Raw genomic sequence first — 27,863 nt, 5'->3', positions numbered from 1 at the left:
GAGTTTATCATAAAAACAGATTTAGAAATTTACTAGATCATCCAGCTTTCAATTGCACTCTCCTTCTCTCCTCCACTCTGCCTCCCTTATTTTCATGTCTGTTACAGAGACAAATTTCTGGTACATCTGACTCAATATTATCTACTCTCATTGGCTGTGGATCTACAGTGTTTCATGTAGAGAATGGTATTTCTCCTATATTTGCTATTGTAGAACTTATAATTGAAGATCTCAAGGAATGAAGCTGGGATCTTCTAGATGCAAAGCATGTACTCTACATCCCTGAGCCGGAGCATCTTTAAGATGGCTGTTTGGACATGTAAGGAACAGCCTAAAAACACTTGGCATACTAAAAACACTTGGCATACTCTCACTTTCTTACAGGCTACAGACACCGTCAGCAACATTTAACTGTAATAATCAGAAAAATAATAAACCAAGGCCTTCAAGTACTAGCAAAAGCAAGAGGAATAAGAAGTCGTCACGTAGCAAGCAAATGTTTAAGATTAGCAGTTGGACTGCATATTAATTAGCTGATGGTATCAGTTTTTGACATTAGCAGTAGTATCATCAAGGGGACTGAGCCAAACCCAGCCCTGGATCAAAACTACACCAGGCTCCCTCAGGGATGGCTTTGGGCAACTGTCTTTGCAAACATGGAAAACAAGGCAAAAATTAAAAGAGAAACCAAACAACAGGTTGTTGGCCCCGCCCAGTGATCTCCAGACAGAGGGGAGTTTAGATTGCCCTCCGTGCAGCTGTGCGGAGGGCAATCTCAACTCCCCTCTGTTTGGAGATCAGGGGGCGGGACCACCAGCCATGTGACCATTTTCAAGAGGTTCCGGAACTCCATTTCCCCGCGTTCCCCCTGAAAAAAAGCCCTGGTCAGTAATAAACTAAATAAATTAAAAATAATCTTGATTATTAAGTATTGTGATTTCTGCTCATAGTGATTTCAGCTAGTAAGGATTTCAGCTCATAACAACATCTTTGCTGAAGACCAGAAGCATAGGCTCAACAGGGGCAAATATATACACATAAAACCCACGCCCCTTTCAAACAGTAACCAATAAGAACACACACAACTAGAATCCTTAATTTGCATCAACTATATACAATGTAACTGATTTGCAGCCCTTTGGTTGGTCTTTATTTCTGTGGATCGATTGGTTGCTGCTAACAAAAAGTAACCAATGAACAATGAATTAGGAGCATTAGGAGCCTAACTTAGCCTGAAGCTCATCCCAGTACACAGCATTAATGATTAATAGAATATTAAATTAGAATAGAGCTCTTGCCAGTTTAGTGTGATTCTTGCCCTTGGTTTTCTTTGCTACAATACCCAAATAAGTGCTGGACACTGATAACTTTACACTGAACTTCTGAGTGATTGCCTGTTAACCAGTTTTGGGGAGTTCACAGAAATACCTGTTCAGACAGGTATGTGAATCCAAAAGCTTTCTGCAAACAGTTAAATTTCAATTAAGGGGACATCTAGCAGGCCAAAATAGACTCTGAGACAGGGCCGGCTCGCCCATTGAGGCCAGTGAGGCCGCAGCTTCAGGGCGCTAAGGTGCCGGAGGGGCGCTGGCCCAGGGGCAGGGGCACACGCCACAGAGCTGCCACCGCCACCACCACCGGCCAGGAGTGCATGCTCGCGGCAGCAGCATGGGGCAGCTGAGCGGGCAGCCTCCCATTCAGTTGCTCTGTGGGCAAGGCACAGCCGGCAGCCAGAGCAGCTGGCTGTGCCTGGCCCACAGAGCAACTGAACGGGAGGGCTGGAAGGCCCCCCATGTGTGTGTCAGCCCCTGCGTGATGATGTCACATGCAGTGATATCATCATGCAGTCTGTTGCACGCTTGTGTGTGCGCACAGAGGCAGCATTAAGCTGCCTCAGGTGCCAGTGATGCTGGAGCCGGCCATTCTCTGAGATCTTTCTTGATGGGTTCAAACTAGAGATGGGCACGATCCAAAAAAAATTAACGAGCCAGCGGATTGTGGTTTGGCGCTGGCGATGATCCCAAATTAACGATCCACACCAATCATCTCCCGTTCCCGAACCGTGGATCGTGGATGCCAAAGCGGGGCACGCTGGTACTCCCAGCTATGTGGGAAGGTGGGTTGTGGTGGCGGCCGACTCTCTCAGTCTCTCTCTCTCTCTCCAAAGGCTAGCAAGTAGCAAGCAAGAGCTCTGTCCCACTCCACTGCTCGCAGAAAGTGAAACCCAGCCTGGGAGACCATGGCTATTTATAAGCATGGGTCCCATTCAGCAACACAGGAGGTCTGTGTTTGGCCATCAGAGCTGCCTATCAGGGTTTGCAGGGATGAGATTGGCATGCCTATGGCTACAGAACACCCCCTTCCCCCTTCCTCCCCTGGGTGTCTTCTCCCAACTTGTGACTGCCTTGCTGTTCCGTGGTTGGAAGGAAGTTTTTTAAATTCCAAGAGATTCATCCACAGAAGAGAAGACAAATCCAAGTCACAGTAGATGAAGTTTGAGGGCTTAATTAGAAATAAAAATATCTGGACAAATCACTGGGAATCTTCAAATCTGTTAAGCAATTCTTGTTGCAGTTCTCATGTATATATTCCAATCTCATCAACACTAGCTGTGCAAGATGTCAACAGCTTGTTCATGTGTTGGATGCAGCAGAAAGTTGAATTTTGTATAGGAAAAAAGTCTGATTTTGCAACAATTGCCTTTCAAGGTTTAATAAAGGTCCAAAGCTATAGGCCCATTACCCTAGAAACTGTGGTTAAATTAACTTAAGTAAGTGGTAATGTATATTAGAAACATAAATTTGCACAGCCATTTGTACCTGGAGTAGAGTTATGCCCACTCTTGGAGGGAAGGGGAGGGGAAAGATGCCACAGGCACACTGTGTTGGGGAAATGAAACTAACTCACCATGCTGGCCACAATTTTATTGATTACAGGTTCCTTGGTTCTTAGTGCAGTGTAGTTTGGGACAGTGGGCGCAGCTAGCAGCCCAACTGCTGTCAGTACTTTCTCCCCTCAGTTATTCCAACAAGAGGGTTGAGACGGTTGGTATTAGGGTGGATGTGGCAGAAACCTCTGTTCCCTACCCATCATCATCCCCTTGGAGGCACGGTCAATGCTTCAGCTCTGAGGTTGGCTGGCTTGTACCCTGCCCTCCACAGAGCCCCTTAAGGGGACCCCCTCTTTTATGGTTATGCCAGGAGCCCACCCTTGCACAGCCTGTACTATGTTCCCCAGCCGATGCCTACTAGTTCAACGGCCAGTTGTGATAGTTATCCTTAATTAACCATGCAATCAGCCATATACAGTATATCCTCTTTGCTGTGAGGAAGGTAAAAACCCCAGGGCCTGTTAGTCAGTCAATATCCCTAGGTAAAATTCCAGCCCTGTTAACCAGTAACTTCCAGCAGACAGCAAAGGATTGGTTCCACAACAGAAATTAAGCAAAAACATGAGGTGGTAGGGTGAGTCTTTTGGCAGGAGATAGTTCTGTACATCTATGCAAATGTTAATGAACCACCAGAGCTAGAATATAAGAAAACTCTCAGATTGATCTCAGTACAAATCCTGCATTTACGGAATTAACAAACCTTTGTACATTTCCAAAACAGGACTAGTAAATATTACATGCATGCATGTGTGCACGCACACACACAAAACCATCCCCTTTATTTACAGATCTGTAAAGCATGACCACTACAGAAATCTGTACCCCCTATATTACCGTATATTAACTATTGGAATTATTACAATCCATCTTGTAAGGTGCAACAATTGTTAGAATGCATTTGAATGGACCCTTTTATTCTACCTTGGTATTCATAGAATCTATGAACAATTTGCAATTGACAATTTGTAAAGATGAGAGCATGTATATTTTTATTATTTTAATTATACAATAAGTTCAGAACAACTGTACACCATACCTGCTATTAAAGGAAACATTTGTTATGATAATTTAAAAAAAATTAAATATATACATAAAATATTTTTTCTTATGTCACTTCCTTGTTCTTTGAAATGGTTTACAAAAGTTCTTGCTGCTTCTTCCCCATTTTTGTTGTGCCATTCAGAGGTTTCAGGCAGCAAAGTTCCTCTCAGTTTTCAATGGAAGCATAATGTGACACAATTGCCAAGCAGGCAACACTTTTTATATCCAGACTCTCATGAAGTGCAGTGTTAAACACCACTGTCTCTTTCAATCAACTGTTTTTCCTTTACTGCAACTTTGTTTATGCATCTCTCAACTGTTATGGTAGAGATCAGTGGTACTTTTATTCTAGATATGATTGCAGTTTTATTTGGCACATCATTGAACGTTATTGAAACCTCCCAACAACTAAGAGTTTTCTTGCGTATTCCCAGTCTGTAAACAGCTTTCTGTTTTTCACAATGCATTCAACAATTTTGTAACTTTCTTCTGTGGCATGATATTCACTTTTACATTCACAAACACTGCTTTGCTTCTGATATCCTGTGTGACCACCTTTCAGACAGATTCAATCATCTCTGCTTCGTCAAGAAAAAAATTCTCATGCATCATCTGGAAAACATCACTGAAAACTTCACATGTGACAACACTTTCAGAACAGAAAGTGCTAACCATACAACCCTTCTATAGAACAAATCCAAATTTGTCCGGGAAAGGCTAAAATGAAAAGACATCTTACCATTTTTGTCTGTTCATGGAGCTAACCAACCACATGCAGTCATAAAAAGAGAAAAAAAACCCGTTTTTTAATTGGGAGCCAATTTCAGCAATCTCCTATCCTGTGTTTTGTACCAACTGGAACCACAGCCTTCCTTACTGGCCATTGGGTCTTCAGGTTTTGCCAGGCCCTACCGTGATGGCCTCGATTTCTTCCACCATCCGGTCCCTTAATCTGTTCAGTGCTGAAGGAGTGGATTGTCGTAGGCTGGATGAGTACCACACAGCATAATTGTGAATGCAATAGGTTGCTGGCCCTTGCTTTAAAACCTATGCATCGTTCCATGTTTTCACTTACAAATTACATAACTATAATAATAATTAGTAAAGTTGATAAGAGTAGCAAGTGGAAATGGCTAATGCAAGGGATATTGAAAAAAGAGCCAGAAGGATTTATATTAGCCACGCAAGAACAGGCATTAAGAACGAACTATATGAAAGCAAAAATGGAAAAGGCTACGAATGACTGCAAGTTTAGCTTATGTAACAAGGCAGATTAAATGGTTGACCATCTCATCAGTGGGTGCGGTAAGACTGCACAAACTGACTATAAAAAGTGCTGTAATAAAGCAGCTGTAATACTTTATTGGGATTTATTCAAAAAGTACATGCTACCATCTATAAAATACTGGTAGAAACATAAGCCGAGAAAGTTGTTGAAAAAGAGCAAGTTAAGATCACCTGGGATTTCAAAATCTAAATGGTTAAGAAGCTAGAACATAATACTCTGGATATTACTGTGGTTGAAAGTAAGAAGGTCAAACCGATTGATGTGGTAATCTCAGGTGACAGTCAAATTGAGGAAAAAGAGGCTGAAAAGATAACAGATCTAAGATGTGAAGTCCAGCATCTCTGTGAGAAACATACAACAGTTATTCCAGTAGTAATAGGAGCTCTAGGTGCAATTCCAAAAGGACTAACTAAACTCCTGGATGATATTGGCATAGATGGGATAACAATTCAACAGTTGCAAACAGCACCAGTATTTGGAACATACCACATACTAAGATGATACCTCACTGACTCCTAAATTCTTGGATAAAATCTCTGTCAGTGAGGGACCAAAAATTCCTTTCCAAACATCTGGTGGACTGTGGAAAATAGAGATAATGATAATGATAGTGTGCTTATATATTTATGTATTTCCTCATGAATTTCAGACACTTGATTTCATTTTATCTATGTTCAAGCTTGTTGGAAATATGACCCCAAATCCTTTCTGCGGCTTTTTGATTTTTAAAAACTACCATAAAATATAGCTAATATCTTATTTGCTCAGTAGTAAAATAAAACCACGATGTGTCGGTGTGTTCTAATGCTACATTTGTGAAGGTTGCTTACTGATTTTCACATTTTTTTTCTTTTTTCTCTCTAGAGAAAGACATAGGGCCTAGAAAATCTGTGGTAAGTGTTTCTGATGAGCATTATGGGCTGGATCCAGACTAAATTTCCTGCTAAGAGGTGTGGTAATTTTCAATAATTTCCCCTTCCTGCTGCAGATCCCTGATTTGCCTCTTATACTCTTCCTGAAAGAGTCCCCCGGGAGCAGCATTTTGGGGAAATCAGTGGGTTGTGAAGGGGGGAGAGTTGTGTTCCATTGATGGAAGCACCTTTCATGAGTGGAAGACTCAATCTGAATCCAGCCCGATATTTTTGAGACTGTATGCTCTAGAGTCTGTGTTAGCTGCTTGTTTTTGAAGGCAAATTTCAGAGTATTGGTTTTGGTCTATAATGTCCTAAAGTACTTTGGTCTTGTGTAGACTGCTAGACCTTTCGTTATAGAAAAGTGTGGCAATTTCCATATTTACAGAGCTGTTAAGAGTGCATGTTGTACAATTTATGGGACTAATAAAAGCATATAAAGTGATCTTCTTGGTGACTGCTCCACTGATCATGCCAGCATAATCAGCTAAAGTAGGATTTATATTGCCATTCTTTATCAATTAGAATTCTACATATTATTTTCTTTAATCTTACATCAAATGTATCCACAAGTAAAATATTTTCATACAAATTATTTTTAACAGTCTAGCAAGAACGCTCTACCAGTCTGGTTCAGAATTGAGTGCAATTAAGCGTATTGAAATCAATGGGCATCACAGCAGAGACAGACTGGCCAGTTACAGGGAAAGTTCCCAGTGGGCCAATGCCCTGGAGGACCTCTGGCCACCTGGAGCAAGTAGAGCTAATCCCCAATAACTCTCACAAGTCTGAAGGTGCCGCTCAGCTGAACCAGGTAGCCGCTGCTATGCTGGCTTGTTGCCCCAGAGGCCACTCAGCCTGAGAGCCGAACTACAAGTGACGCCTAACACAGGTTGGACACTTGTCAGCTTCCCTCAAGTTTTGATGGGAAATGTAGGCATCCTGGTCTTGCAGCTGTAATGGAGAGCCAAGCTGTAAAACCAAGACGCCTACATTTCCCATCAAAACTTGAGGGAAGCTGACAAGTGTCAAACCTGTGTAAGGCGTCACGTGTAGCTTGGCTCTGAGTTGCTCCTTGGCCACTTTAACTTCCCAGTCCACCTCTTCTTCACATGGGATCTGACTGTTTTTGTATTGTCATTAGTATTTCTTTAGAGGGTCCCATTTAAGGACTGGATCCAAAGATGTGGGTGCACGTAAGTCCTTTACTGCACAAGACTAGTGCCATTTGGTACAGGCTATGAATCCTGTTCAACAAGAAATTATGCAACAAACTGCATCGAGAACTGCATGTTAATCACATTTGTTATGTGAAACAGCAGTTACTTTTGTCTTATGTTTATACAAATTTTAACATCCTTTATGGTCATGGCTGTAACTTTAGATTCCATATATTTTCATGTAGAAGTGGTTGTGGCTTGGCATCATGAATTTTTTTCTCTAGAACCAGGGCCCAGTTGGCCATTACAGCTGGTGGGCCAGTGGTCTTATTCCCTCCCCATATACTTGGGCTGGGCCAGGAATGGATCTAACTGAACAGGCAAGGAGGATCTTCCTCCCTCCTTTTCCAGGGCCATTCCCCCACCCCCCGCGTTATTTAAGTGTTACCTTATATGCCTCAAACATGGCTGTTACTTGTTTTTGGGATTGTCAACATACAGTGCTCCCATACTTACATGAGAATGATAAGGGCCTGGAAAATAGTTGTAGCGGATAAGATAAATTTTAATCTCTGGAACTAAACAGGCCTGGACCTAACAAGTGGGACAGTGCCTAGAATGGGGGGTTGCCGTGGTATCCCATACTGACTTCTGTGAACTTTAGTCTGCTATTAACTTCAGAACAATAGTTGTGGGATACTGATAACAAAATAATTCCAGTCCAACAATACTTCCTTAGAAAACAGATAAATTTTGGGTTGCCGTTACATTCAGCTGTGCTTATTCTCTGATTTCATTTGTTTCTTACATAGAATTATGTTCACTCAATAGGTTGTAACGGTTACCGTTCAAATTCTTCTCTCTTTTTGCTCTCTCAGCCAGGTTGCTTTGGCTACCCGATCAGCATCTTCTTCATAGTCATCAATGAATTCTGTGAAAGATTCTCCTATTATGGAATGCGAGGTAATTTTGTTATTGTTGTTGTTCTACTCTTGTTACATATTTGTGGCTACGGAGTGGTTCTTTTCTAATTTCTTATTATTTCCTTCCAACAGCTGTGCTTGTTCTCTATTTCAAGTATTTTCTCCACTGGAATGATGATCTTTCAACAGCAATTTACCATACATTTGTTGCCCTCTGCTATTTAACACCTATCCTTGGAGCACTCATAGCGGACTCCTTTTTGGGAAAGTTCAAGTGAGTGCAAATTTAGAATGTTGAAATGATTACACTGGAAATACAACTGAACAGATTTAAGAAATGCAGTCATTTGGACCTGAGCAGAGTTTGTGTGTCATAATGGAATAATCTCCACTTCCCTCCTTTCTTGTGAAGTTCCTGAAAAGTCCCTTGTGAGGATTAGGTGCCTTTGCAATGGCGTAAGATATGCATGGAGAGTTGCAAGAGAAAGAGAATCTCTAATAACATTTGCCCTCCCCTTGCTTCAGGAGAAGTCGCTTCTGCTACAGCAAGGCAACGTTTAAATCCAAGCCATTGTTCTAATGTTACAAAAATCTGAAATAGATGGGGAAATAATACTTTTGTGAAACTAATGTCATTAATATATACTCCTCTGGGGTGACTGACATCAAGGTTTGTCCCAATTCTAAAACAAAAATTACAGTTATTCTCTTTCTTCCTGACTGCCATTCTACACTTTTAACAGATGCCAGCCAGGCATGGTCTCTACCAAGGTGCCAGCATCTGTTGAATTTCTGCCTGTCTTGCTTCGGTAAAGATGAAAAATGAAATCCAGCCCTCAAGTCAGAGTTGACTTTTGGCTACCCCTGATGGGGTTTTCATGGCAAGAGACTAACAGAGGTGGTTTGCCATTGCCTGCCTCTGCAAACTTGGTCTTCGTTGGAGGTCTCCCATCTAATTACTAACCAAGGCCGACCTTGCTTAGCTTCTGAGATCTGACGAAATAGACATTGGCGATCTGTAATTTTTGTATGTTTCTACACAGAAATAAAAATAAGTTGACTTGAAGGTTTGACACTATTCGTTCTTGTTTGGGCATAAAATCTTTGCAGATTCCACATTTCAACTTGTGTTATGGCAAGCTTTATATTGTAATTCTCATGGCAAGCTTTATGTTTTTATTCTTGATAAGTTTAATCACTAACAAACTTGGTAGGGTTCTTTTGTGAAATGCATTAGTTTACAACTTATAAAAGAGTGTTTATTTTTTAAAAATACCTTATACCAGTAAAAACTGAAGCATAGACTAACAAAGAACAGTGTCATTTTGGGGAAAAAACAGCAAGAAAGAGCTTGTCAGTTATTATGCATATCAGGAAGCTTTGTTGTAATAGTTGAAGAGAAGCTCAGGTTGTTGCCAGCTCCTGTGAAGCAACCTTGGAGTTTTCTTCATTCTTCATTGAACTGGGAATTCTGGTTTGTAGGAGTGTAGATGCCACATTTGAAACCTTGTGTATGTAGGAATTGCATAGTGGCAACTTTCATAAAATATAATCTATGTAGGTGCTCTTGTTACTGTAGTCATATAATGACCTCAGAAATAATGATAGTCAACACATCTCTCTATCCCTTTTCTTCATGGTGACAACTTCTTTACGAAATGCTTTCATGGGATTTTAGAGTAATCAAAGAACTTAGAAGTTTAATTTTTTTTGCACTTAGTGACTTTTGTTTTTTCATTCCTTTTATTATTAATTGAAGCAGTCCCTAGAGTTCTTTTTGTTTAAATTATAGAAAATCAGCTTATCAAATGCAACCTGCAATACAAACCAGTGCCCCCAAATATATTTATGTGAGTGTTTACATGTGTGCATAGGCTGTGCACACTTCATTCATTTGCTGCAGAAAGCGGTATGTAACACCAGTGTGTACACAACAGCAATTGTGTAAAGTGTGATATTGTTCATAGTTCGAGCTAAAAATCTGTTGAAATCAATTAAGCATTCTTTCCACGCAAGGATGGTTAGGTTTAGACTGTTAATCTCACTGTGTTTTTCATATTTGATCAGATTTCAGATTGTCTTTACATAGAAGGGAAATGGGTATAACAGGAATCACCTAAGCATCAGATATTGAACTGACATTGTTATATTTGTATATGACCAATGATAGCTGCTCCTATCATGTAATGGATTACTTTTCCAAACAATCAAGAACATGTTCAAGAAAGAAATAGCTGTTAAAGATGCATCTTTTGTCTGCTTCCTTTCCAACAGGACCATTATTTCCCTGTCTATTGTTTACACAGTTGGGCAAGTAGTCTTGTCAATAAGTTCTATAAATGATTTGACAGATGGCAACAGGGATGGCATCCCGGATAACATTGAGATTCCCATGTAAGTTACAGCACTTATTTCTTGTTTTACACACAAATGCACATTGTGACATGTTTGTGATTCAGTGTAGCACAAATCCTATGTTTACTGTGGTTTTATTTGTTGTAACCTTGGTTCTTGCTCTTTGCCACATGACAGGAGTAATAAGCTGATGCAAAGTCCATCGAGCATTATCAATAAAACTGCAGATCTGCTTCGATGGAGGAAGTGGTTCAGTCCTCATGCTCTTGTCACAAATTGCTGCAAGACTTCAAAGTTGCTTCTGTAGGCAACTCTTGTAATCTTTATTACAACTTTAAGAAATCAGCTATATAGCCTGCACTGAAAATTAATTGCTAGGTATGTGAGAATTCAGATGGGAAGCAGTTTAGCCCTTTCAATTTAAATGAGGCATCATGGGTCAGAGGAGGCAATCACCTTTTGTTAGCCAAACTGCCTTAAAGATGGGGAATTAATAAGCAGCAGGCTATTCTTAAGGGATCAAGACCTATATATACCAGGGTCAGAGTTCCTGAGACACACCCAATAAGTGAGGAGACTAATATTTCAATGAATTGAAGACTTTACTTAATAAGCTTGAGTAAAAAGTACATGAGAATCACACACACATTCATTACAAGACTAGGAAATAACAGATGAGAAAAATAGAGACTGTTGCATTAGCAGGGGCATCATTGGTGGGCAATACACACCTGTCCTGGCAAGAGCAGAGATCCAGTAGCAAATGCCTAGTGAGATGCCAGCAACGCACCAGGTGGGGTGGGGTAGGAGGAGCCCTCAGGAGTTTGAGCATCTCCCTTATATAGCCAATTTCAGCCCCTAGGCTAGACCCGGGGTGGGCTTATGCCCTGTCAAATGGTTCTCAGGAAATTTAACAAAGGTAAATAATGTGCCACTCAGGTGGGATAAAGGAGATCCGGACTGGGTACTTTGGAGCCTAATGTTTGTGTCTGTGACACCTCAAGAATAACAAAAGGGACATGAGGAAGAGAGGGTGTGGGGTGATTGATTTTTATGATGGTCCATGGCTACACTTCCAGAGGGAAGAAAGGACAGAGGGGAAGAGCTGCTGCAAAGTGATCTGCATTTTATGATCATCCGTTGCTTGATGGGTGGAAGTGATTATCTTGATTGTGGGATTACCAGGAAATCTTGAAGTGCCTTTTGTTCCTGGCATCTCCATATCAAGAGGCCCATCTGGAAAAAAGTTCATAACGAGAAGCAGACAGGCCATGCCTTCCACAGGAAAAATAGTTGACATTTTAAAACTGTCTCTAGGAAAATGGCTTCTCTCTCTTTCACTGCCAGTCCTGGTTCCTGCAGGAATCTCAACAGGGACTGGCATCTCGGCAAGCAGGCCCATTTACCTGGGTGCAGTGTGGCCACTCCAGAGTGTTTGCAGAGAGGGTGGCTTGTGGGTGCTGATCAGGGGGTTGCCCTGCCAGTCCCATGACGCCCCCTTTTTCATGCATCATATTGGCCTCAGTACCAAGTGATGCACAGTCCATATAATAAGTCCATGTCCAGATTCTGTGAGGCGGGGTTCCAGGCAATACCTTCACATAACAATACAGACACACAGAAAGAGGGGGAAATGTCTGACCACAAAATCAGAGAGAACTGACAGGCTGTAAAGTCATAGCCAATTTATGGCGACCTCATATGGTTTTCAAGGCAAAAGACTAGCAGACGTGGTTCGCCATTATCTTCCTTTGTGTAGCAGCTCTAGTCTTTTAGAGCTTCCTTGGTGGTTTCAAATACAATTATTAACAGTGGCTGACCTTGCTTAGCTTCTGAGAGCTGATGAGATCAGGCTTACCTGGGCTACCCAGGTCAGAGTGACAGATCTCTACTAAATAGCAAAAGGTGTAACAGTAGTAGGATGGTTGCCTGCCTGCCTCACCACTGCCAGGCTGCAAGGTAAACTGGAATAAGATCTTGGGACAGAGCTTGGGGAAGGGATGTCTCCTAAACTAGATCAGGTAAGAATTGTATCCATGTTATGATTTGGGTTGAGGAAAGCCTTACTCTGAAAAGCTAGAAAGTTAAGTGAGTGTGAACCAGCGACTGCTTTCTGTGCTGACCCTCTTCTGCTTCCCAGCCTTCACAGTGTCAGCATATAATAACTCTGATGGATTTACAGCTCTCTTGCAATGCAGGCTAAGAAACTGCATTTTAAAAAAGGAATGACAGAAAAAGTTGCGTCTGGAGTTTGTTTTAGAAAAAATTTGCTCTGCCTCTTCAGGGAATCTGCCGAGGTGGCTTACAAAATAAAACATAATAAAACATAGCACATTGTTAATTAAAGCAAAGTGTTTGTCAAACCAAACTAGGATTAAGTGACTGGCTGTGACTGGAATCCTGGTTTCACAGAACTAACTGTATCTAAAGAAGTGAGCTGTGGCTCACGAAAGCTCATACCCTACCACAATCTTTTTTAGTCTTATAGATGCTACTAAACTCTTGCTCTTGTCTAGAATTAACTATATTATGCCTGAACCAATCCTAGGGCTTTCAAGAGCAAAGATATCCTGTAGTATTTTGCATATCCATATTTCCTTGTTTAGCAAAAGATTGCGCTGTTTAGGTTCTGCCTACCAGCATAGTGGTTGATTACTTGTAAGCATATGCTATGTTTGAGTCTTTATATTGTAACCAAGGCAAGTGTGTGTGTGTTTGTGTGTGTGTGTGTGTGTGTGTATATGTATATATATATATATATGTATGTATGTATGTATGTATATGTATATATATATAAATCAAAATATCTCAAAATATTATTGGACATACTGTATTGTCTCTAATTTAATAGTGATGATCCCCATGGGCCTTTCAGATAACCTACTGTGTGTGTGTGTGTGTGCTTGTGTGTGTGTGTGTTGGTTCTTTCATAAAATTCCATGAAAGTGTCAGAGTTCATTTTTATTTTGTTTAAATTCTTGTGATGGTCAAACCCCAGTTTTAAGTCCAGTTATGGAACTTATTTTCATAGATACATCATATTCATCCTTTTAAGGGGATTTACTTCCATATAGCATGTTTGGGATAAGGTTATTAGTTAATTTTCTTAGTATAATGCTGTTGCTATGAGTTTCACTTGCTCCCTCTCTTTATATGCACAACTGCTTACCTCCAGCATCACACGGATCCTTCTTTAGAATGCATGTACTATGTGATCCCACTAAATGCAATCTTCTAGGTTCCAGATTATGCCTCATGACATCATTAGTGGACATATGGTGGTCTGAGCCACTTGCTCACCAAATCCATTGGCAAGTTTGTCCTAACATTGGAAGCATTTTGCAGCTGGAAGAAAGCATACCAAGTGACCAGGCTCATGTCCCCCCATTTATCCATCCCTGTTTGTTCTTGTTTTCAGTGCTCTGTCTATGATTGGCTTGGTTCTTATTGCTCTTGGAACTGGTGGCATCAAGCCATGTGTAGCTGCATTTGGAGGAGATCAGTTTGAAGAGCATCAGGTACAGCAGTATATGCCAAGAAAAGTGTAGAAATCACTTTATCATTTGCATTGGTGGTTTGGTAAAAGCATTATCTATTTATAGTGGCTAAGCTCTAAATAGCATCTGTAATGATAAAGCTAGAAATTGATGTAGAAAACAGACTGAATTTCCCAGGGGGGGGGGATGGAATTTTCCTGTTGTTCCTTCCCACTACAACCTGCTGATTGCCACAAAATTCAGCCCCCGGCCGGCCGGCAGCCAAGGGCTTGAGGCCGGGGGCTGCGTTTGCCGCCACGGATGATAAGTGGCAGTGTTTCCCCAGCCTCTCAGGGTCACATGGGAAGGGGGTGGGGCTAAGTGCCTTAACAGGACAGCCCTGCCTCTGCAACAGCACTTGTCCAAGCCTTGTGTCTGCCTCCTATTCCGACTGGGGGGGCAAATGCTGTTCCAGGGGAATAGGCCCTGAGGAACAGTATGAGAGGTACCTGCAATAGTAAGGCAGAACTGGTGGGAAATACTAGTTCACTTTGCATTCAACCCTGTGTGCTGCTTGTTCTCTAAGTAAATGCTGAAGTAAACAACTTTTTAAAAAAATGCCCAGAAAATATTTTTTTCTACTAATTTTCTTCTTTTACCTCCAGGAAAAACAAAGAAGCACATTTTTTTCTATATTTTACTTGTCTATCAATGCTGGAAGTCTTATCTCCACAATAATCACCCCAATTCTCAGAGGTAAAATTGGTTGGTTACTCTTTCCAATATATAACCATAGCAGTTTTCTTAACAAATACGAAGGCAAGGGGCTTGAGAAATGTGTACCATTTAGGAAGGACATGGTGGTAATTCCCTGTGTTTGTGATGTAATTGTTGTCCTGGAACACCTCTGCTTCCAGCAGGTGAATACTGTCCAGGAATCTCTCTATTTTTGGGCAATCATGGGTCTATATACTGAAGAGGTTATTGTTACAACAATTGAATGTGTTTATGCACTAGGCATACATCCAAAGGTACAAGTTCATTTGTTGGAAGAAAGCTGACTAATCTGTGTCAATAATATTACTATAAGTATCGCATATATAAGTGACATAAGAGAAGAAAAAATGGATAGATAAAATACAGCCTGTACATATTTCTACACTTGGAAAAAGAACTCATGATGATGCCTTATTATTTTACTTGATTTAGGCGAAGAATGTGGAATCCATGTCAAACAGAAATGCTACCCTCTGGCATTCGGTGTTCCCGCTGCACTAATGGCAATTGCCCTGAGTAAGTTAAACACTTTCTTTCACTTCTACAGTTGCTTTAATTCTACTTTGTTTCATTTGTAGGGATAGGCTCACTTTACTGCCTTTCCCCTTGCCCCAAATTCTGCTCTTGATAGTCAAAAGGCCCTTGGGAACATCGAGGGGACAAAATTAGAACCTGTAGTATGAGGGAGAATTGGCAAGAAATCACCAACAACATGCCAATATGCTGGTGAGTCAGTAAAATGACACCTTTGGATCCAATCCCCTGTGACTAAACAACTGCATCATGACATAATTTATTTTTCCTTCAGTGCTGCTGTATAGAAAGTAAGAATGGAAATATGTAGCTATTTAAAATAAGGAAAAAAGGAATAAATGTACTTCTTCACCGGCACTGTGCTGTAGTATTTACTTACTTCGTTTATGCCCTACCTTTCTCCCCAGTGGGAAACCAAAGCAGCTTAACATTTTTTCTTAACATTTCCTCTCCCATCTTATCTTCACAACAGCCCTGTGAGGTAGGTTAGGCTAAGAGCATGTGATTGGCCCAAAGTCACCCCGCAATCATCAGTATCAGTGCAGATCTGATACCCTGAATCATGGAAATGACAAAAAATCATGAAAGAAAGATTTAACTGTTATGTTATTGCCTGATACAAGAAAAGAGGAGCCAAATCAATATTTGAGAATCTGCTGGTGGCAGTAGCTTGATAGGGGAGGTGAAGATAAGAAAGAAATGGCAATGCTGAAGATGCCTGCAGTCCTGTTAAAAGAGGGAGAAGCGGGTGGGAATCACACCTGCTCTTAGTGAACAAAGGAGAGTTCAATATGAAAAAGCCATTCATAAATGTGTACAACATTATAGGAAAAAATAGCAGGTGAGAAACTAAAAATAGGCTTCAGATAAAATGCGACTTTTCACAGGTGCCGTGAAAGAAATACAGTTGTAAATTGACTTCCCTATGTGATGGATTGACTTTCCTGTGTTGCCATCAAGCAATTAAGAGGGCCAAATACAATCACAATTACAGCTGGATTTCTACCTTTCTCACATGCCCAGTGGGAGGGGGCTGAAAAGTGCTTTAATTGGCACAAATGAAATCTGTCATACACTCCGACTTGTAACCTGTTCTCCAGCAGGCCACTGTCTGTTTTGATTACGCAATGAGGGGACAGGGGTGGGACTTTCTGCTTGCTTGCAGCCCTTTTCATACTGTACTACTCCTTTTCTTCCAGCAGATTGAAAAATGTTCTGGAATCATGCCCTGAGAAGGCTTGGTTCAAATTAAACCTGGCAACCATAGGAGAAAACGACCCAATTCACAACAGCATTGAACCTGAGATAAATAATCCATGTGGAGAAGGCTGCTATAAGAGATAAGGGTCTTAGGGTTGCCTGCTCTAAGTTGGGAAATTCCTGGAGATTTGGGACATGAAGCCTGGAGAAGGCAGGGTTTGGGGAGGAAAACGACCTCAGCATGGTGTAATTCTATACAGGGAATGCTTGAGTGGGAATAGGAAAACTTGGTCTTTCCAGCCTAAAGTGGTTAAGGAACCTTTATTTGTACGTGTAAACAAACTGGAGTTAGATTGAAGACTTTCAGGAATTCTCAGAGTGGAACTACAAGTAACAAAAGGCACAGATTGGACACTTGTCAGCTTCCCTCAAGTTTTGATGGGAAATGTAGGCAGCTTGGTGGAATGTTGGACAAGTGACAGTTGAAAAGTCCATTGGACAGCAGTCAGAGAGCCAAGCGGCAAGACCAGGATGCCTACATTTCCCATCAAAACTTGAGGGAAGCTGACAAGTGTCCAACCTGTGCCTTTTGTCACTTGTAGTTCCGCTCTCAAAGTTGTGATTCTGCATGCATTGAGTGTGTGATTTGGGGCGTGACAGTACATACGCTCAAGAAAAAGCCAGGTTCATGCTCATTGCAAACTAATACCAAACTGAAGTTTCATAAAGATATGGACTGAAGTACACATGAGAAGAGATGCGCTTTGTTTAGTCTTCTGCAGTCCAGACCCCAGGCCCATTTCCCAGTGGTGTCTGGATGCATGAATTTTGGCACCCCAGCACAATTCTGTTTCTTAGCCATATGGTCTCTTAGCCATATGATCTCTAGGGCAGTTACCGTATAGGCAGAAGCAGCCTGTGTGAAATTTTTGGAAAATAGCTGAAGAGCTCTGTTTTACTTGCACTAAATCTAAGTCAGGCACACCCTTACTTTATAGTTTCAGGTAGGTATCCATTTTGGTTTGCAGTAGAACAGCAGGATTTGAGTCTAGTGGCACCTTAGAGACCAACAAGATTTTCAGGATATAAACTTTCAAGAGTCAAAGCTCCCTTCATTAGATATCTTCTGAAGTTTCCAAAGAGGGAAGCATGATGGACCCCCTTCACTCCCCCACTGTGAGGTGAATTTTTGCACCAAAATTCAAGTTTGCCTTCTTTGACTGAGCAGCCCCAAGTATCATGTCTCTATTTGTGGTTAGACATGGGCACGAATGGGAAAAAACCCCGAACAAGCTGTTTGTTGTTCATTGCAATCCACGAACAATGAGCAATGAACAATAATGAACATGACCCTGTTCACAAACATGTTCGTTGTTCGTGGCCCCTTAAAGATCCCTTTAAACTATCAGCTGGCATGTGGCATGGGGAATCCCCCCCTGCCGCCTGCCAGCTGATAGTTTAAAGGGCCCTTTCCTGACACATGCAAGGGGCAGGGCCCCTTAAACACCCCACAAACTGACCGTCCAAATGTCCAATGCCCACCAAATTTGCAGGGGACATAGTTCTCGCTGTCCTCCAAAGACCCCCCAAATTTCAGAGAGATTGCACCCTAGAAAAGGCATGATCCATTTGTCCCCCCCTTTGCTGTCATTTTCTCTTCACAGCAGCAAAAACCGGACAGCCTGTTGGAAGGCAGCTACTTTGAGGGGTTACAAACTGACCTTCCCAATGTCCAATACCCACCAAATTTGCAGGGGACATAGTCCTCACTGTCCTCCAAAGACCCCCCCCCCCAGGTTTCAGAGAGATTGCACCCCAGGAAAGGCATGATCCATGGGTCCTTCCCTTTGTTGTCATTTCTGTTCACAGTGGCAAAAACAGGACTCTCTGCTGGAAGTACTTTGAAGGGTTAAAGCCAGAAGGAATTCAGACTGAGTTCTGTCCCTGCCGTTGTCAGGGGAATTGATTGAAAGGCCCCAGACTTTCTGGCTTGACGAATGGCTGACGAAGGCAACGAACAAGGCTTGCGACAACCACTTGTTTGTTTAGAATAGAGCCTCACGAATGGCTTGTTCGCGAACAGACGAACAGGCTGTTCATGGGTTATTTCCGTTCATAATGCTGTTCGTGCCCATGTCTATTTGTGGTTTGAAAGTCTGTTTGTCCCACCCTGATAAGCAGTTATAATTTTGCTTAGCCCAGCCCAGGAACTTGATGGGGGGGAAAGCAGGAGCCCTCTTCCTTTGTGTTAGAAATCGCACTGGAAACTGTATAATGATCAAAAAGAAACAACAACTTGATTGAATAGGCAGGGATGGAATAAGTATAGTCAGGGAAAGCTTAGTCATACTCTCACAAACCCTCTTCCTGAAAACAATAATCCTGTCAGCAACCAACTGTCAGCCTGAAGGCTGGTTCTCACTGGCCAATCAGAAAAGTAGAAGCTACCTGTCAATCAACCCCTCATTCCAGGCAATTGTTAATTCCTTCCACCTCTCTGATTGCTGCACTAAGAAAACCTTCTTTAAAGAGCATTCCATCACAAGGAGATTTGATTCTTGAAAACTTATATACTGAAAATATTGTTGGTCTCTAAGGTGCTGCTGAACTCAAATTCTAGCCTTGCTCTATAGCTCCCAGCTATTATAAAACCATGAATACATTAGGCTCTTCTCCTGGCATAGAATTCTTGTCTAATTACAGCAGTTTGAGGAAATTTTGGTGTCTTTTATTTCTTTCTACAGTTGTATTCATAGTTGGAAGTAGAATGTACAAAAAAGTTAAACCTCAAGGCAACGTAATGGTCCAAGTCGGCAAATGCATTACGGTAAGGTATACATTATGTAAAAAGTAGGACTAGCATTTTTTAGGGTCTTGAGATCAGCTGATTTGATCCAGTAGGAAAAATACTACTGATGGAAAAGGTGATTTTCATGGCAGAACTCAGATTTCCCCCTTATGTTGTTTTTGGGGGTCCCTCTGTCCCCTGAGTACAGCATAACAGGGCATTATAGGTGGCATTGGGAACGCGACAAGCAGAAAAGTTTTTCTTCATTAAATTAATCCCATCAGCAGAGATTTTTTGTGGGATCCTACCCAGTATTGTGAAGAAAATATTTCTAATTCAGTTTCTAAATCTGTAATACAAAAGTGGAACTGCACATTTTGTTAATGACTTTATTTTTTTAATTTAAAAACTTTATGAAATTCAGTAAAAAAAAGATACCATGTAACTCTGAAACAAGATAAGGAAGACATGAGGGTATTTTTATCAAAGGATTTTTAAATATGTTTGTTACTGTACACCAGTAACTTTTCCAAGTTTCCCCATTCTGCTTTTAATTTGAAGGTTTCACTGAGTTGTAAATCACTTATTTAAAAAAAATCTAGCTACTTGGTTTCAAATAAGTTCAGTCTATTAAAAATCCATGTATCTAAATTTAAGTGAAATGGTAATGTTATATAATGATCTCATTCTATATATTTTATTTTATATATCAATAATGATTCTATTCTAAATCTATAAGCTTTTGAAGAGTGATTCCTCATACTCACTAATTGTATCCTCAATGCTGGTGAATGGAGGCCTCTTTCATGCTATTGATTTGCTTAAAAACAAGTAAAGCACCTAGGAGGTACATGCATATATAGCATTAATCTTATTACCATAGGTTTGTTGGAGAAGCACAAACCTGGTTTACTTTTAGACCTTCTCTTTCATAAACAGGTCACACTTGAAGACTTACTGTTATGATCTCTGTAGAGAAATGCCCTTCACTTTAGCGATCACATTTGTTTTCCAATTATTGGGACTGCACTCAATGTACTGGCTGCAAGTCCTTGCTGGGGGTGAGGGGGATAAGCCAAGGATCCACAAGCCAACAGATTTCCAGTGCTTAGAGATGCAGATATCTCTGGCCAGAGTGAGACAAAAAGTTTACCCCCTAACACCTGTGCTAGATTGTCATTCCAAAAGAACACAGGCTGTCAAAAGGCTGTAACTAACAATGTAATCTTATACAGAGTTACTCCAGTCTAAGACCATTGAAAGACTGGATTAATTCTTTTTAGGATTGCACTGTAGAAATTCCACCCTAATTAGAGTTGCATCCATTCTAAGTCCATTGAAGTCAGTGGGTTTAGAAAGGCGTAACTCTTCTTAGGATTAGGGGTGTGTGCTTTGGGTTCCCGGTTTGGGGAAAAAACCAAACTGGGCCAGATTCGTAAAGATTTGGTATTTCTGAATCGGGGCCAGTATGATGGCCCCAATTCGGAAATACTAAATCAAATCTTCCTGAAGCAATTTGGGTTGCTTCAGGAAGTTTCGGGGCCTTTTTAAAGGGCTCCCTCCCACCAACACCCCACTTACCTGGAACATCCTGGCGGCAGCAGAAGCAGCGGTGTGGGCGGTGGAGGCACCAGCTGCGGCCTTCTCCGCCACCCTGCTGGCCACCATGGTGACCAAAGTGGCAGTGCAGGCAGTGGAGGCGCCAGCTCCGTCCTTCATGAAAGGTAAGTGGGGTTGGGGGAAGGGGGGCTCAGGGGGGAGGTGGGGGTCTCACTTCGGTATGCTCCAAATCATTATGAAGCATACTGAAGCGATTCCGATAACCCAAATCTGAAGCGGCTTGCCACTTCGGGTTTTAGGTTATTCCGAATCTTTTCAATTTGGGTTATTCCGAATATTTCCACAGTGCACAGCCCTACTTAGGATAGCAGGCACTCCCTTTGAGAGTTTTGATTCTCAACAGTTTATACCCTGAAAATCTTGTTGCTCTCTACGGTGCCAAATCCTACTGTTCTACTGCACACCAGCATGGCTATGTACCTGAAAATATCTGCTTAGGATGGTACCGCCAAGATAGTTTTACAGCACCACCTTTTGAAGGCACAACATCCAGTTAAGAATATTTCAGTCAGTAAGCTACACTAGGAGAATGTGATACTTTCTACATGTATGTTTGAATGAATGACTAAAAAAATAAGCTATCAAACTCTTTGTTTGCAGTTTGCCATCAGAAACAGATTTACGCATCGCAGCAAAGACTACCCCAAGAGAGAGCATTGGCTGGACTGGGCTAGAGAGAAATATGCTGTAAGTCGTGCTGTTTATTGATCCTTTTTTGTAACATACTTACCTTAGTACCTGTGTTTTGCATTGATGTGTTCCTGTTAAATGACATGTATGTCAAAGTCATCCAGAGAGTACAGCTCTACTGTACCATTTTCTGTAATTTCTAGGGTTTCTCTTGGTGACTCATTAACTTTCACCACATAAGTGTTGCTGTGGATTCTAAGTCTAATGGCTTATATAATTATTTGCAGGAGGGAAGAAGATGTCTCTGAACCATACCACTTCCTCTCCAATGTTTGTGTACCTGTGCAGAGGCAAAAAGAGCCTTGCACTGAATGTTTTTCTATCATAACCTGCCAGCTCCGCCATTTTCTCAATGAGCCACCTGTAGTCTGAAGAGATAAAGTGAGATAGAATATATTACATTAATATAAATACCCTCCTTAGTTTGGGACCACTTGATCTGGGATCTGATCATTTTAATTTGCCTCCAGATCTTTGGCATAGAAGGACTCTGTCCTTTGGATCTTATCCAATAACCCCCGTGTTTTGGCCACACTAGCAGATTTTTTTTGCAGCTTGGAACTTTCTTTGTCATGAGTGAAAAGCTGCTGTGTTCCCTCATCAACTATATAATTATTGTACATCAGGGTCTCATTTGGGCTGAGGTCTGACTGTGTGGGTTACTTAATGTGTGGTTAACCCAATCCTAGTCCTTGTCTATATAGTCCAATAGTGTAGTTATTATTAACAAGTTTGACACGAAGGGCCCTTTGAGAAGGAGATGGATGGTGATGAACAAGGTACCTTCTCTGTCTCTCAATGTAGCTGTCAACAAATGTTTCTTATGTAGCCACTAGCTACTTTCTTAACTCAAGGTTCTTGGGGGATAGGGGGGATAGGCTAGTTGTAACATATTCCTATCATACTATATACATGGAAAATCTTGTTATTCTACAGAGCATGTGTCAGGACTCCCTTTCTGTCATGTAGTTAGATTTTTCCTTAATCCTCTTATACCCTCTGGGTAGATAATATCGCCACCAGGAATTATATTCCAAACTAGTTAATTTAAATTTCCTGCTGAATAATGTGCCCAAGCGTCAAGCTCCTTCATGGACTATGTGGCTCTGAGGATAGGAATGGGATATATAGGAATCACACGTACTCTGGGGTGAACAAAAAAAACCTTTTATTTTTTCATGAACCATATTGGTTTTGCACTATTTCTTAAGTTTGATAGTTTCAAAGATAGTTATGTGTTCTTAAAGTTTCTTTACATAGGCTCAGTCACACAAAGTAATTTTCCACATAGGTCTTCTTTATAAGAATAAACACACAGACTTAGATTCATTCAGGCCTTTCCACACAGTTTGCCTGATTTAGACGAACCAATCTCTTACTCGGATATACATAGACTTTCTATCTCTGGCGCACACAGAGTTTACCTGCTTTAGACAGAATGAATGTTTTTTCTCAGACATACACAGTTCGGGCTTCACACAGATTGCCTAACTGAACTAGAATGAGAATCCTTTCAGGCTTCCACACAGGTTGCCTGCTTTGCCCAAACTGAATGTTCTGTCTCAGACGTACACAGTTCACTCAGCCCCAGAGCGCTGCCACTGTCTAATCAGATTTCACTCCAGCCACACTTCTCAACTCCTCCCATACTCTGTCATCAACCAGTTATCTCATTCACTCATCTGTCTCTTTCACCCCCATTCCTCATCTGTAACATACCAAACATTTAAAGAAACACACACACTTAAATCATTACAGCATGTTTTTCATCTGTAACGTTTTTAGATGTCTTAACCAATATTTCTTGTTCCTATAGAAACGGCTTATCACTGAGATCAAGATGGTCCTCAGAGTGCTATTCTTGTACATTCCTCTTCCAATGTTCTGGGCGCTCTTTGATCAGCAGGTAATTCAGGAAAGTTGTTCACTATTACCTATTATAAAATTATGATGATCATGATTCCCCATTTAGATCTCAGTGAGAAAGATGGACTTTAAAAAAATAGATGTGCATTTCATGTTAATGTTTTTTCTTGTATATCTTTTTTTATTAGTGTTTACATTCATGTGTCTTGGCTTGTGGCACAACCATTCCTGCACTAACTCACACTGTATAATCCATGAGAAAAGTGGACTATAAGTACATAAATAAATAAAAATAAATAATTTTAACATACAGGACAATGTGTAAGAGAAGGTACAGTCGATCTTTAGGCCTTTCTGCATGGCACACTTATAGTTGGTTTTCTGGGTATTCAGTCTGCAAGGATAGGATCCATTTTTGGATTCTATAACTCTGCACTTGAGAGAGTCGAACTGAAGTGATATCTGTTTTTTATTTCTGCACTTCAAAAAATGTCCCATTTCTGTTGCGGGCCTTCTGGGGTAAGATGAACATCAGTGGGTTTGTCAGTATGGCTTTGGGGAGGGGTATGCATTGTGACATTGCAATGCTTGGACATTGGAGGGTTGTGGCCAGGGCTTTTTTTCAGCGGGAACACGGTGGAACAGAGTTCCGGCACCTCTTAAAAATGGTCACATGGCCGGTGGTCCCGCTCCCTGGTCTCCAGACAGAGGGGAGTTTAGATTGCCCTCCGTGCCGGCGGTGCGGAGAGCAATCTAAACTCCCCTCAGTCTGGAGATCAGGAGGCGGGGCCACCAGCCATTTGACCATTTTTGCCAAGGGCAATTTAAACTTTAAAAAACTCCCCCCTTGTTCCAGCTGACCCAAAGTGACGTCATTGTACAGTCTTGAGTTCCACCACTGAGTTCCACCACCACTTCCCAGAAAAAAAGCCCCAGTTGTTGTGGCTAACCTTTACCTCACCCCGTTTGAGCTCCAAAGTTTTTAAAAAATTCTTTGTTGATTGGTTGAGGCATTCTGAAAGGAAAGCTTAAAACAGTAAGTGGGATTTTTTCCCCTTTAATAAAAAACCCAATCATGTTGCAATATGGCAATATTGTTGTTTAAAAAAATTAAAAAGAGAAAAACTAATCTGAACTAAAAATAACAGGAAAGACAATACACTCCCCCACAATGTTGTGTTGTTAAGAGAAGATCACACAACACTTATCAAACAATGAAAACATTGGGGCCAAAAGTGAAAGGGTGGGGGGGGGAAGGAAGAGGGAAAGAGTGTCGTTACACATTGCTGTTTAACCAGTCAGGACACAGGGGGTTAAAGAAGGGTAAAAGGCAGGGCTGAGGCTGGCACTGAAGAAAATATTCTGGTCTTCCAAAAAGCTGTCTTTTAACTTTGCTGTAAAAACATATTAAAGTATGTGCGCAAGGAGAAAAACTGTGGGAAACCCAGGGAAAAATTGATTCTGCAGCTGATACAGCCTTTCATCAAGCAGAACCAGACACTCAACCAAAGTATTTTGAGCGTGCATGCAGAATTGGAGGAGACATCAAAGCTGTACGGGGACAGAACCCATGAAAAAGCCCTGTGAGGAAAAGTCCTTAGTTAGCAATATGTTTCCATACATACTATTTGTTGAGTGTTACTTTATTATCACAAAGGTTGTAGACAAACAAAACCTTTAATTTGCTTTTCTTGCCTTTTGCCAGTTTAACGGTCATTAAATTTATTTATTGATTCTGTTTCTTACCTGTACTTTTCTCATGCATAGATTCAAGACATGTTAATAAAGTGTGTGTGTGTGTGTGTGTGTGTGTGTGTGTGTGTGTAAAATCTTCTGAAGATGCCTATTTTAGTGTATTTAATTATTTAGAGAGTTCTTGTATATTTTATTTTTAAGGGATCCAGATGGACACTGCAAGCTACAACAATGGATGGAGATTTTGTAAGTTATTAAACTCATGAATTGAAATTCAGCTATGGTTCCACTTTTTAAAAAAGTCCTTGCTGGTTGTGTATGTAATAGAAAGCTCAAACTATATCTGTAGGTCTAGGTACTGCAAATTATATACTTGTAGAAGCTTGTATATGCACCCAGATAGCCTTAGTTGGATTTTGACAGTGACATTTAAAGCTTACTCTTTGAGTACTCATAGTATTTTGAAAGTAAAACATACATGCCTTTTTCTTTTGTAGGGTCCTATTCAGATTCAGCCGGACCAGATGCAGGTGTAGTAAGCTTCTACTTTAATGCTGTTTTAAGAAACATGTACTTGTTATTTGTGTTTCTAACTATCTCATTTCCCCTCCAACAGACTGTTAACCCAATCCTCATTGTTATAATGGTCCCAGTTGTAGATATGGTGGTTTATCCACTGATTAAGAAATGCCGCATTAATTTCACGTAAGTTAATCTATATTTGGAATTGGCTTTGAAGTCTGTTAGAAATAAAAAAAATATCTGAGGCATATAGAAGCAGGGCTTTTTTTCAGCTGGAACGCAGTGGAACGGAGTTCCAACACCTCTTGAAAATGGTCACACGGCCGGTGGCCCTGCCGCCTGATCTCCAGACAGCGGTGGAGTTTAGATAGCCCTCTGCACCACAGCGCGGAAGGCAATCTAAACTCCCCTCTGTCTGGAGATCAGGGGGCAGGGCCACTGGCCATGTGACCATTTTCGCCAAGGACGATTTAAACTTTAAAAAACTCCCCCCTTGTTCCAGCTGACCCAAAGTGACGTCACTGTGTGGTCCTGAGTTCCACCACTGAGTTCCACCACCTCTTTTCCGAGAAAAAAAGCCCTGCATAGAAGTATGACAGTGAAAATAAACATTGAGGGGTGGGAAGCATAAGTGTGGCTTCATATAAAAATAATTTTGATTTATTTCACATGAGTTTGGTGTTTAAACATCAAGAGGAAAAGATAGAAAAGGAAAATTGTTTTGTAGGAAAGAAACTGGGAAATGGAACCAAGCAGCAATTAGCCCAATGTAGCTAACCTGTACTGAAACTCAGAAGTTTGACTACTTAATTTTGGGTAATCTGGAAGTGCTTGCCTTCTTAAAAACAAAGGAGTGCTAGATTTTTTGAATAACTGAATACTACTATTGGCACACAGAGTGTCACTTGCCTTTAATGTTAGGATGAATATTGCACTTACTGGGAATGAATTACTAGAAGTGTTCTGATGCTGAAGTAAATAGGATTCCCTTGTTCATGCTAGAACTTTGTATTCATACTAGCTTGATACCCATGCTTTGCTATGGCATTCAACTACTTTAAATCCGTTTATAATACTTATGGGTATGTAAGGATTTTTGGTTTATGTTTGGTTTTTTTTGAGTTGGCAACCCTAATGAACATTTAGGGGAAGACTGGGAGGTGCATTTTATCTCTGGACACATTCAGTGACTCCCAGTAGCAACTGTTTAGAATGTGAGGACCAATCAGGCTGCATACGCAAATGACCTCTGTGTTCCAACTGTCTTGGGGGGGGGGGGAATGAGGTGTGGAATGTTGTGAGCCCCAATCAGCCTGCATATGCAAATAGCCTTGAAAGGCTGGCCTAATCAGTGAAGAGTGGCTGAGGTGGCAGTGGGAGGGGGCACAAATAGGCAGCAGCCTTCCAGCCACACAGGGAAGCTGTATCCCTTAGAGAAAACATATTTTACCCCTCAGGGAATGAATTTCTTAAAATCCATTCTTAGAGTATGTTTACATCATGAAAGGAATGCTCTCCCCAAATTTCATGTTTCTAGGTCCAGGGGTTTGGGCTGGGGGTTGATGAGTCAGTCAGGACTTGTCAGGACACTTGTCTTTAGATATATAGACTAGCAACAAAGCCCATTGTGGGAAAAAACACAATGAGCTCTAGAAAGGGGAGGGCGGGCAGGCAGGGAATGCCTCCTACTCTGTGACTAATCCCAGCCAGGTGAAGGTGGGGGGCAGACATTATCACCTGTTCTGCTCCTGATCCAGGCCAAGAGAAGGGGGGTGGGCATTACCACCTGCTCCACTAGGGATCCCAGCCAGGTGAATGGGGGACGGGCATTGTTTCTGCTCCGTGCCTGATCCTGGCAGGGTGGAAGGGGGGGTGGGCATTGCCACCTGCTCTGCTCCTGATCCTGGCCGGGTGAAGGGGGAGCAGGCATTGTCTACTTCTCTACACCTGATTCCAACCAGTTGAAAGGGGGTGAGCATTGCTGCCTGCTTCGTGTCTGACCCCGATGGAGTGAAGGGTGGGCGGGCATTGCCGCCTGCTCCGTGCCTGATTCCGGTGGGTTGAAGGGGGAGCGGACATTGCCACCAGCTCCGCTCCTGATCCAGTCTGAGTGAAAGGGGGTGGGCA

General features: G+C 41.5%; 1 protein-coding gene across 1 annotated transcript in view; it reads left to right on the top strand.

The window, feature by feature from the left end:
* The window catches only part of SLC15A1 (solute carrier family 15 member 1), a 63,511-nt gene that overhangs the window by 8,830 nt on the left and 26,818 nt on the right, over nt 1-27,863 (top strand). The window contains exons 2-14 of the mRNA XM_054973589.1: nt 6,084-6,112; nt 8,169-8,253; nt 8,346-8,487; nt 10,488-10,607; nt 13,987-14,086; nt 14,710-14,800; nt 15,254-15,337; nt 19,300-19,382; nt 21,564-21,650; nt 23,470-23,559; nt 25,416-25,460; nt 25,712-25,744; nt 25,831-25,919. Of these exons, the coding sequence (XP_054829564.1) occupies nt 6,084-6,112; nt 8,169-8,253; nt 8,346-8,487; nt 10,488-10,607; nt 13,987-14,086; nt 14,710-14,800; nt 15,254-15,337; nt 19,300-19,382; nt 21,564-21,650; nt 23,470-23,559; nt 25,416-25,460; nt 25,712-25,744; nt 25,831-25,919 (1,078 nt within the window). The remainder of the gene's footprint in view (nt 1-6,083; nt 6,113-8,168; nt 8,254-8,345; nt 8,488-10,487; nt 10,608-13,986; nt 14,087-14,709; nt 14,801-15,253; nt 15,338-19,299; nt 19,383-21,563; nt 21,651-23,469; nt 23,560-25,415; nt 25,461-25,711; nt 25,745-25,830; nt 25,920-27,863) is intronic.

The sequence above is a fragment of the Eublepharis macularius genome, chromosome 3, assembly GCF_028583425.1.
Source record: "Eublepharis macularius isolate TG4126 chromosome 3, MPM_Emac_v1.0, whole genome shotgun sequence".
Classification (NCBI taxonomy): Eukaryota; Metazoa; Chordata; class Lepidosauria; order Squamata; family Eublepharidae; genus Eublepharis; species Eublepharis macularius.
The sequence above is the reverse complement of the archived record's forward strand: the minus strand, read 5'-3'. Positions and strand labels throughout refer to the sequence as shown.